We start from the raw sequence: 12,811 nt of genomic DNA, 5'->3' as shown, positions 1-12,811 counted from the left end.
CATATCGATGCTATTGTGCAGAATGACAGTAAGGGAACCGATCTCTTCCTAAATAAAAACAGATTGTATATAAGAAAGGTTGAATTCTCTATGACCTAGACCTACTGATGCATGCATGTTTTAATACACTAAATGTTTTTAAAGAAAAACTGTCCTAATAAATTTTAAAATGCTTAGAAATTTTTAAAGTTTTTTTTATTAAATTCTAGTGGCACTGATTTCGTCATGATCAAAATGTGTGTCTTTGAAACTGCAGCACTTACTTTTATACTCTATGGTACTAGTAAAAAGAAAACAAACAGTCATGTAAAACGAAACGGATGATTTTGATTTTGACGTTTTTGTGGTTCGTGCCGTTCGTTAGTGTCGTTTTGTAAGCATTTTAATGTTAAGGTTGTGAACTAAGATGAATATTGTGAATATTTTTTGAATAGGTAATGCTATGAAAATGGCAGATTCATCTGAAAATGGTGATAATTCTCAAGACCTTAAATCTGGAAGTGATAGCTTACCAACGAACATTGCCTCAAAACCAGGAAATGGTTAGTATATGCTTCCTCACTTGTTGCTTATCAATATCATTTGCTTTCATATATTGAGCATATGTTTGTTTACTGTTTATTTGATGCGCAAAGTTACAATAAAAGATTCTGGTAATATTTTATTGTAGGTATATCTACTTGTAATAATGTATTTGAGTTATAAATGAAATTAGGTTATGCTCAGCAGTAATACTATGGCTTGGCCATTCTTACGGTTTAGCGCTATTTTGATAGTTTTAATAGATATATCAAATAAAATTTAATTTTTTTAAGTTTAATGCATGAGACAGGGGCATGTTGTCCTAAAGAACACGATTTAATGGTTCGGAAGTAAAGTAGATAAGGTTAAGCTATTTCAAATATATTTTTTTCAAATAGTTTCTATGAATAATGGGGAGACTTTAATAAGCAGCCTACACTCGTTATTCGATTGATGTTATCGAACAATTCAATATATTATCCCACTTCGATATGTAAAAATCACATACAGCTGCAGTATAATAAGAGGCCACCACCACAACAGAATCATATTTGATTATCAAAACTATATAAACAAAAATGTTGACACGAGTTACGTTATATAAAACTATCTGTTATGTGTATCTATAAAGTGCAACAAACAAAACAGTTTAACGTTTAGCTACCTTTTATTGTTTTTAAGGATATACTATGATTCTAATTGTGGTGGTGGCCTCTTATATTGTATCCATCACATACATTGAGAGTTATAAATAACCGTAACAAGAAGAATCTCGTACATTACAATTTTAAAAACATAAATTTAACAATAACATTACAAATCAACAAAACCAACTATAGCCTAGACTTAGATATCAAAGAAACCTAACAATATTACAACTTGCCCAGCTTGATATCAACCAGAAACCGCTTTTGTGAAATTTAGGAAAGAATTCTCCCCATGGGTTACCAGGAGCCAAATCCAGAAGTTAAAGCCACTTAAACAGTCACTTGTAAGAAATATTATATTCATCACTATTTTCAAAGTTTACAAATAATATTAGTTACTTTTTGCTGTTTATTGTTTACATTAAAACTACTATAACTAATAAGTTGAAATCATTTGATAATAGCAATTGAATAACAATTGTAGACCGCTTATTAAAATCTACCCTGAATAATTTCAATATAGTAGAGATTGTATAACTGTTACATAAGACATCCTTTTAACCAAATATCACATCCTGATTTAAATCTTGACATGTCTTGGCCTTCTCAATACTTCCTGTGACACACTCCCCTAGTCAAAACAAATTTCCATTGTAATATCCACTTAAAATTATTCTAGTCTGTTCATATTTGAATTTGTAACATCAAACAAGCCATAAATAGCTTTTTTAAGGTGGTTACCCCCTGGGAAAAACATTTTACGTACTGGGCCAACAACCAGGAATGTACCCCTATAGAACCAGGAAGATCTCTATAAACAGTTTTTCTGACTCTAAGAACTTATGAAAATCAAGAAATAATTTGACAGATTCCTTGTATCAGTAGTCCATTAATCCGAAGTATTGTATTTTACAAGACCTTGATTTCTGAAACTGTGAATGAAGATTGACGGTGCAAACTAAAAGAGTGCGATGGCCTGTGATATCACTTACTTGCTTACAGAGTCCGTTTTAAAAATATAGCTATAGCGTATGTAAACAAATTACTGTAAATTTAATGAATAATATTTTAGTTAGCCTCAAGAGTAATTTGTATTTTCTATATTTATTTTGGCGCATCGTCGCAAGTCTGCTATGTATGTTCACGGGCCACAACTAATCAGCAGCACGCAAAATTGCTAATACCTAATACGGGTTTTGTAGTTTTTTGTGTATAAAAACTAAGCACAGATACAAAATAGCGCAATTTTTAAATAGTAGTTTACTTGAAGTTTTATTTTGTCTATATTTGTCAACACTAGTATTTCTGCTGATTCTACGTGTAGATTGTTTGGTTCTTATCGCTGTATTTGTAATTGTTTGTTCTTTTTATTTTTCCAAATTGGATACATGTATTTTTCAAATATTACAGAAAGGAAAGTTATTAGGTATACACGAGTTGTGTGGACAAGTAATACACAGAGATATAAACAAAGGAGCTAATGGGTGGTAGCAATGACCTTGATTTACTTAGGTAGACTTTAATAAGCGGCCTACACTCATTATTTTTAATGAATTGTTCGATGTTTTTTATCTAAAGGCAGTTCTGCCAGTGGTGTCTAAGGTCATGGAGTCAATAATGAAAAAAACAGTTGGTTGATCTTTTTGAGTCCAACAATCTGCTCAGCAACACCCAACATGGCTTCAGAAGTGGACGTTCTACAACCACTGCCTTATTATCCATAGCATCAAAGATAATGGAAGCTTTCGAGGCTGGCGAATCAATGGCTCTTGCGCTCTGTGATCTGAGCCAAGCATTCGATTGTGTGCCGCATAAGATACTACTTAGCAAGCTAAATTCCTATGGGATCGAAGGAACAGTTCACAAAACTATTTCCAGCTATCTCGAAAATAGACAACAGAGGGTATCGCTTGGTGGGACTACTTCAGGAAGTAGAGAAGTCATGCATGGAGTGCCACAAGGTTCCATCCTGGGACCTTTGCTCTTCTTAATTCTTGTGAATGATTTAAGACTGGGAGGCAGGGCAGTGCTGTTTGCAGATGACACTACGCTCCTGTCCAGAGGAAAGCTGATACACTCCGTGCTTCAGGAAGCCGAGGACTTGTTAGCAGATGCCAAGAGGTGGTTCACCACAAACAAACTAAAATTAAACGAAAGAAAAAAACACAACTGATATTCTGTACTCTAAAAAATGGAGATGTCATAGAGGACTGTGATGAGGCCGTTAAATTACTCGGTTTCTGGCTGGACCCGAAGTTAAATTGGAATTGCCACATAGACAAAGTCTGCACAAAACTCTCCAGGGTTATCTTCTTGCTGAGAAAACTGAGAACCGTGGTACCAGAGCGGTGCCTGGTAACGGTGTACCACACACTTTTTCACAGCCACCTAGCCTATGGTATTCTGCTCTGAGGCCATGCAGCAGAATACTTGTTCTCCAAAAGAAGGCGCTGCGCATCATTACATCTTCAGACCATCTGGAGCATTGTAGGCCTATTTTCAAACACCTCAGGGTATTAACGGTTTAAGGCCAATATGTAATGAACTCGCTTATATAAAAGGAGAATGAATCACTGTTTGGGAGAAGACAAGATGTCCATGGCTACAACACCCGCCATGCAAAAGACCTAAACACCCTAAAATGTAGACTTTCAAAATCGTTGAACAGTTTTCTAATAGCAGCGGTCAAACTATACAACAGCCTACCGGAAAGCATCAGAAATATGAACACTATTAAGTTCAAGGAAGCCATATGGTCCAGACTTACAAGTAGGCCTATCTATGCACTCAAGGAACTTGAAGATGACCCACTGTTCTAGTCCTGCCACCATAAACCTTTGTAAATAGTGTATATAGTTTTAAAGTACTTGACAGAATTGTTCTGAACAAATTGCAAACAGTTTTAAACAAAATTGACACAGTCTATCTGGTTTTATCAGTCAAAGACGAAGACATCAAGTATCAAGTAATTCAATATTACAATTTATTTAACTTAGCATATGATGTCACCTTATTACTTATAGCAGTTTTAATGCAAACAATAAACAGCTAGAAGTAACTAATATTTTTGAGACTGAAAATGGCAATGAATATGAGGAAAATATGTAAGATATTTCTCACAAGTGACGAGATTAGTTTAAGTGGCTTTAACATGTACATTAGTCTCCTGGTAACCCATGCAGAGAATTCTTTCCTCCATTTCACAAAAGCTGTTACTCATTGCTATCAAGCTGGCCTAGTTATAAACATTGTAAGGTTTATTTGATATGTAATTCTAGGCCTTAGTTTGTTTTGTTGTTTTGTAATGTTAGCGTTAAATTTACGTTTTTAAAATTGTAATAAACAAGATTCTTCTTGTTATGGTAATTTATTATAACTCTTACTGTGTATGATTTTTTTATATTGAATTTGGATAATTCGATAAACACAACCGAAAATCTTGTGTAGGCCGCTTATTAGTCTCCCCATTTCTTCTTCTTCTTCTATGGAGCGGCCTATTGCCATGCACTTAAGCCTCAAGGGCCTTTTGCGCACTCTGGAAGAACACCATATCTTCATGCAGTTCTACAAACCACCGAAAGCAACCAATCAGGTCCTCCTGGGGAAATTCGCCATCCTTCTCCAAACTACCAAACCTTGCTATTTCATATTATTTTTTTATATTTAAGAAAATACTTTGAAAAGTGAATAGAAAAGAAACTGAAAACATTTAAGACGTGGAAAGCTTCAAAAAAATTAAAAAAGTCTAGTCTAGTTGTTGACAGTAATACTTTCGGCCATCAGCATGGGCTGTGATGAACGAAAACATTACTCGAAATTTATAACGCAGTACCTATCAGCAAAATATCATAATTCTAGAATGTCTGATCATGAATGCTTGAACGTGTCTTAGATTGTTTCATTTGGAATATAGACTTAATCTAAATATCAAATTTAGGTTCTGGGATGTTATTTTTTTGCAATAGAATTTGCATACCTAAATATCTGTTTATAAAATAAAAGTATAATTATGGGCAAAAAATTGTTAAAAGTGGTTTTAGATATTTTTAGGAAACATGGGTAAAGTAAATATTACCCAAATGAGCTTTTGTAGTGGTAGGCCTACACAAACGATATTAAAGTAAATAGGGCTGCACTTTCATAGAGGGCCAGCAAAACAAGTGAATATAATTATTACTTTTAAATGCTGATATTGGCAGCCTGTTGCTAAACATCAAAGGCCATAGTAAAATAAATAGAACCGGTTTGTATGTCACTTAGTATAGTCATCGATCGATACTTTATATATCGAATAACAAAACTATCGATCAATACCAACGTATTTAAAATATTAAATAAAAACATATGTATGAAATTAAATTAATTAATTTAGTTTCAAGAGCAGAACCTCATAAATATTAAACGAACCATAGCAACAAAATATTATATTTACAATCTGAAGAAGGTTTAATGTTGGTACAGGTGTGGATACAAAAAACTGGGTCCTCTTATGGTACTCTACCCCATTGTGATATTATAATTGTTGTTAATGAAATAGAAATGAAACAAAATGTCCTGTACTAAAAAAATTATTCAATTATTTAAGTAACTGCACAACTATAATAACAAAGTACTTCATTATGTATGCCTTTGCAAAAAAATTCATAATTTGTCATGGTTTACTGTTGATAGATCTCACCTCAAATGTACAAGCAAACCTTAAAAAGTATGTGTATTTACACACTTGGCTAGAGTTTCGCTACAATTTTTACAATAGCGAAATACTATGCATTTCTTACCTTTTTTTCTCATTTTCATTTTGTCATTGACATTTTCCTGATTTAGCCATCAAATTACATTATTGTAAAATTTCAATAGTATTTTTTTAAATTACATTTTAACAAAAGAAACTTTAGTTTTTAATCATTACATTTTCCACCCTTTTAACTTTTTTAATTGATAAAATGTAAACTTGTTGTATTAATATCAGTACCATACGATAGTTATAGGTTGTAAGTTATAATGGGAGTGCCGATGGCCGAGTGGTCTAAGACGTTGGACTTTGATTCTGAGTTAGAGATAGTGCAGGTTCAATCCTGTCTGTGACCGTTGCAGTTTTTATCAGTACTATCGAACCTTGTACTGTATCGACTCTCCCCCTTATTCTGTTTGATAAGATCCTCGCACAGGCCAGTGGCCCATGAGGACGGGCAGAATAAGGCATAGAGGGAGATCGGCTTCTCCTTAAAAAAAAAAGGTCCTAATGTTTACTATAAATACAATTATTGTAGTATCAATATTTATAATTTATTTTTCTGTCAGCCTCTTATGGAAGTGCTGCTGTAAATATGATTAGGCTCACATAGTTTTTCTTATTGTATACTATAATCAGAATCTGCTAGAATCGTTTTGTACATAAATAGAAAAAAACCATAAAGAACTTACATAGTTGACCTCTTTATATATTTTTAAACAAGTTTACTTCCTCAGTAAAAAAAAAAAATGTAGGCTATACCTAAACTTTACAAATCTAACTTAATTAATATCATTGAAAAGTAACCAGTAAAAGCAAATAGGTACTTTGATGTTATCCAGAGGCCACGATTTTTGGAAGAGTTTTTGTTATGTGGGACCTGAAAAACGAGATTCTTAGAAAGGACAGACTGTTTTGCTTACTGTGAAAATTACACATCATTATAACGATGTCGGTTTGTCTTTCTCTCCTGACTGATTACTAGATTAGCAAGCGAATTGTCTTAGGACAGAGGTCAAAGTCGAGCGTCTAGTAGATAACGTGATTGCAGAGAGCTGGTGCACTACTTCCGTCCTCTACATTTCATTGTTATTATGCCACCCAAAATATGCCATCAAGTTCGGTATAAAGAAAAACATCCCTCGAGATAGTACCTATCAGTTATCAAATTCTAGAGGGGCTAATCATATCAATGATGTACCGTGCAAATGTGATGCCAATCAGTATAAGATAACAGCTCTGTGATCTGAGCGATATTCGTTACTGGTATTATATGAGCAATCATGTGATCTGAGCGTGAATTCGGATACTATCTCGAGGGATGTTTTCCTTTTCTCACCAGAAGTGCGGGGTAACTCCAAAAGCCCGCACTGATGGCCAGGAGAATTTCCGATTAGTACTTTCCCGACATCAGATCACATTCCAGATCTTCCAACTTTTCCAATGTTAAATCACGTTTGGATGACCTAGCATGTGATCTGAAATCAGAAAAGTACTGATGTGAAATGCCCCTGGTCATCAGTGCGGGCTTTAGTGCCGCACTTCTGGTGAAAACATAAAAGCATCCCTCGAGGTAGTGCCTAAATCCAAGCTCAAATCATGTGAGCACTCGTTAACTTTTTATATTTATAATATGTACAAATGTATTTACCTACTTTTATAACCTAATACCAAGTAATAGATAGGGACAGAGTGGATCGCCTTAATGGCAAAAGTCAAATATAGTCTGTTCTTTCTAATAATGTAGTTTTTTTTACATCCCCAGTAAAAAATACTCTTCCAAATATAGTGGCCTCCAGATAATACTAAAGTACCAACAAGAACTTCACATCTGATATGTACAGTGTAAACAGTTATAAAACTAACTTTCCAAAGTTATGATAAATATATTAAAATGTGCCATGTTAATGGATTAATAATTGGAGAAACAGCATAGTCATTGAAAATAAGAAATAAAAATGATCCTGACAACATAACCACAATTAACAATCTCTCTTATATCTGTTTGAAGAATAAAATATTTATGATAATGTTGCTTTCAGTTTAAATTTTTACAACAATACAATAGTAAAATTCTGATGGTATTTAGATGATTTTTAAATAACTATTCAGTTTAAAAATTTGAAGCACAATACTGTACTGTAGGCTATAACAAATTAATAGTTGTGTATAGTAATACAAAGGAAGGTAAAGCAAGAGTTCTCGGAAAGAGATACTCGACGAGATATCCAAAGAATTTACTTGTTCATGGCTTGTCTCGATATTGCCAGAACACCCCTCCAGGTATTCTCTATAATGTCTGGATCGAAAAAATTTCAGGAGTGATTAACTGTGCAGTGCTGTGGTCAAAACGATTTCTACTGGTTTCTCTTTGCCTCCAAGAATTCATGAAAATAATCGTGTCGGAAGCAATCTGTCATCATTAATCTGATGAGGAATCAGGCATTTCTTGTTTGCTACGGACTCTAGGAATTACTCCCACGCACACTGCACTTGAGTTATCCTCCCACAATTGTATTTTCTCTGCTGAACTCGGTTTCGTTGATTTCTAAAATTTCTACATGACCATATGAGGGGTTAAACACTCTGTAAATCAATAATTGTCTGGTACTAATTTCTCTGCTTATCACCTGTTTTACTATTGGTTCAAGCTGAACATCCAATAAATATATGTTATACAATTATAATAATGCAAACACTATTCTTTTTTCAGGTGCTCTTTAATTACGTTCTTTCCATTTTTCTATAAACCAAAATCAATATTCTCAATACCTATCCACAAAATTCATGAATACTATAATATATCCATGTTAGACAGTTATTATGATTATGTAAATAAGAGTAATATTTTTATTTCAATTTTATTCAATTCTTTATTTGTGGTTAAATAATCAAAACTTATCTAACCATAAGCATCACAGCCCCACACTCTAAATTGCATGTGGTCTTATATACCCATGCATGATATTATAGTTATATGTAAGGTTTCATTTATTAAAGAACAGGGACTGAGCGTAAATGGTGCTTGAAAGAAACAGTGAGATTTTATTATGTATCTGTAAAATGTTCAGGAAAAATTGAGAAAAATTTAATTTTTATTTGATCATTAGGGTTTGGTAATCCAATATGTACCAAAGCTAACGCCAAGGTAAAATGTTTGAGAATATGTCAAAAAGTGTTATATAAAATAGTAAATGAAACTTATATATATCACTCCATTTTGTATTGTATTATTTAATAGCTTTGTTTATATTTACCAGAAATGCTTAAATTAGAATAATTTAAGTGTGAAATATTATGTATACTGGTTTGAGTATTGATAGGACAATATTCAGGATTTTCCTGTATGAACACTACTGCTATTGAAAATTCTGTATTTAAATTTGTGCATGTGTTTTTCCAGTAACTACTTGTAATTTTACCAATGCCTTTAATGTTGCTGCATAGAACTAAATCAATAAAAAGGATTGATAAAACAAACTTATTGAGTTTGTATACATAGCTTCAGTGGTAAGGATATAAAAATTACACTAGGTGAAGAATGAACTGTGTGAATACAGTACTATAGTACCATAGAATGCATTCATTAAGGTGCAAAGTCTAACTGTGCAAAAGAAAAAGGTTATGTATATACACAAATAATCTGGGAAGGTGACAAGAAATATTAGCTCTAAGATCCGAGCTCTGAAAGAGCGCCAGACTAGTATTCTTGTGTGGGTGTAGTTATCTAAGTAAACTTGGGATTTTTTTTGGGGGGAGGGAGGAGGCACTGTCACATTTTACTGTCTGTTATTAGTAAGTTATGATAAATGAATAGATTGGAAAGATTAGGTAATTAAACAGGCATAGGGAGGAGAAACAGCTGAAATTTTATTGAAAACATAACGGAAGTAGAACAAAACATGGTACGGAACAGGACTCTTTTTGTACATATAAGTTATTTCGGAAGTTCATAAAATAACTATCGTTCACGATCTCTCAAACAGGTGATTTATTCGCAGTATGAGACGAGTCTTGTATGAGATAAAATTTTCAACTTTTCAACAGAAGTATGTAATAAAAGCAATAACGATGTTAAAAAACACAAATTTTACAGGGTTTGCTTATATTTGTACCTTACAACTGCCATATAAAAAAGTAAATCCTTACATGTTATTTTATTTTATTAGTTATTTTAACCTTTATAATGTTAGAACTTAACTGTTATATATAGTTATATGTTTCTTTTTAATAAATATTTTACATTAAAATAAACTCAAGTTATGTATTCTCATTACCACCAGGAAATTTAACAACAAAAATGTAGATTTCTTATTTCAAAACAATACTATACAGAATGATTTTGTTATCTGATACAACTTACATTTGTACATTTGTATGATAATATTCAAGCATATTAAACTCTGTACATTAATATACATATACGAGTATAATAAAAGCTGTTTGCTGTTCAGTGTAAATTATTTTATTTTTATGATAAGAATGGCATGCATTATTGTTAGAACACTTGTTTGCTATTATTATCTGCCAGAATTCGTAATTTTCATCAATAAATTTCCAATTGCTTCTTCAAAAAAAAATGTAGGGGTCTGGTACTTTTTATGACTTTCTTGGGCCAGCAAACTATATAATCTTATTTTATGTAACCATATAATCAACCAAAATCTGATCCAACTGTGTTAATTTAAGCGTGAGTTATAAAGCAGTTGTGAATGGTTTAGGTCCTTAATTTAATATTGGCTTACATTTTCAAGATATATAAAAGACATTGTTTTCGTCAATGGCAGCCTAAACTAGCTAAGTGTCACTTGATATTGTCACACAAATGAAGATAAGCAGATTAATATGGCATATGTCACAGGTATATTACTTAATTTTAAATAAATTAATAATTTATTAATTCAAGTGAAAACGTTTCAGAGGGTAATATATACTAATTTTTCTATGATCGCAGGACTATTCAAATTGAAAACTAGAAGATTAATGATATTTTATTTCCTTGAATATAATTATTGGTGTAGCCTATTTTATGATAAAATTCTAAGCCATTATTATTCATTATTGTAATTAAGCCTAATTATTTGTAACTAATTTATATTTAAGAATGTATTACGAGCAGTGTAATAACTAGTTATTTTTTTAAATGGTTTCCAGTAATGTAAAACTATTGTATTTATAGTGAAGCTATTGTAAATTATTCATTTAGTTCCATGTACGACAAAGTGTAATTCACTTAATATATTATTAAACCATGTACAGTATGGTTGATCTGTGTGTTTATGGTTTATTTTCAAATTTGTGAGTAAGTAGCCTTATCTCTTTAATTAACTGGAATGTTACTGATTGCTGTGAAAATGTGTAGAAATATTAGTTTGTGTGTTTAAAAATTTTCATCTTGTAAATGGACATTCATTTTCATACATATCAAAGGTGCATGTGTTATGAGTTTCATTTTGGTTTTATTGCGATGTTTGTGCTTTTGTGCATGTAAATGTTGTGTTCGTGTTGGTGGTTTAGCAGTAGTTTAGTCAAACAAGTGAATTCCAACACAGACTTTTTGTCTTGCAGGAGTGGTTGAGGCGCTGCTTGTTGAAGAATACCCTGCCTTGTCAACGGCCATGAAAAATCTGACGTCCTCACTCGAAAACCCTACTTTAGAAGAAATTGTCGTTGTGGTCCTTTATATACTTATTGTGGAATCTGGTTTTGTTCCGTTCCCTTGTGAGCCCGTCGCAGGTGACGAGAATTGCAGGTACAATGCGCACAGACTGAGGGTTCTCACAGCATCGCCCAAGAGCTGGCTGGACGGCGACGGCGTATACCGGATATACTTCACCCTGGCTCCATTCCCCGAGGAGAAGTGCAAGCTGGTGTGCTTGCCAGTCGGATCCTGCCTGGTCGCCAACATGTACAGCACGTGCAGCAACAAGTCCTTCGCCATGATGATCAACCCCGCCGAGTACGTCGCACTCTACCCGACACAAATCATATTCAAGAGGCTCAAGAATTTATCGCTTAAGTTCAAAGACCAAGTTGTCATTCCGATCCGTACTGTGATACTGAACGAAGTGCACCAAACTACTGTAGGACTATTTGCTTTACCTGTTGAAGTATTATTGAAAATCATCAGTTACTTGCAAGTCGATGATTTTCTAAAGTTTACCTCTACTTGCAAATATTTTTTTCATAACTTTTCTTATGATGAACGCATTTGGAAACAATACTGCATGTTGAAATTTTGCCGGCCCAGTGATCTTGGGGCCAAGGAAACACATAGAGCATATTATCAACGAAAGATAAATTTCAGAAACAGGGTAACTTGTTATTTTCCTCTCTCTGAAATTCAGTATTAATGTATATTTTTAATGCAGCATACCTGCTTTTATTAAACAAGTTTATGCTTTTAATTCATTACGTATTATTTCAAATTAAAGTTTTCTTTAAATTTGATGTGTAATACATTTTTTATGGAACGTTTTTTATGATGTTGGTTTTACATATATTCTGTAAATAAACTAATTAAATTTGTGTAGGCCTAAGTGTTGAAAGTAAATTGAATCTTTATGATACCTGAAGATTATCATTCAGCTATAGTTAATCTTAGTTTAAGTGTATTTAATATGTTTTTTGTTGTATGTTACATTATGATACATTTATCCATATGTTTTGTTATTAAACCTTAATTTTAGTTAAGGAATATTTGTTTTATTTTGTACTTTACCAATTTCATAAAGTTACGCTTGTTGAAATGTCTTTTTAATAATGGTTTTGTTTCAAATAAACCCTTATACTGAAATAATGATAGACTAATTAAGTGAAATTCACAGTTACAGGTGTACATTAGTTCTGTACATTAGTAAACTAAGAAAGGTAGTCTCCTGGAGGCAGTCTTTTGGAGTTAACGCTATGA

At 32.8% G+C, this 12,811-nt stretch overlaps 1 protein-coding gene across 1 annotated transcript in view; it reads left to right on the top strand.

Annotated features, from left to right (window-relative positions):
* The first annotated feature begins 330 nt into the window (after positions 1 to 330).
* LOC124367798 (phosphatase and actin regulator 4B) overlaps positions 331 to 12,811 on the top strand; it is a 514,259-nt gene continuing 501,778 nt past the window's right edge. The window contains exon 1 of the mRNA XM_046824917.1: positions 331 to 542. Coding sequence (XP_046680873.1) covers positions 443 to 542 — 100 coding nt within the window. The 5' untranslated portion in view covers positions 331 to 442. The remainder of the gene's footprint in view (positions 543 to 12,811) is intronic.

Source organism: Homalodisca vitripennis, chromosome 8 (genome assembly GCF_021130785.1).
Source record: "Homalodisca vitripennis isolate AUS2020 chromosome 8, UT_GWSS_2.1, whole genome shotgun sequence".
Classification (NCBI taxonomy): Eukaryota; Metazoa; Arthropoda; class Insecta; order Hemiptera; family Cicadellidae; genus Homalodisca; species Homalodisca vitripennis.
This window is presented reverse-complemented; position numbering and strand designations above follow the sequence as displayed.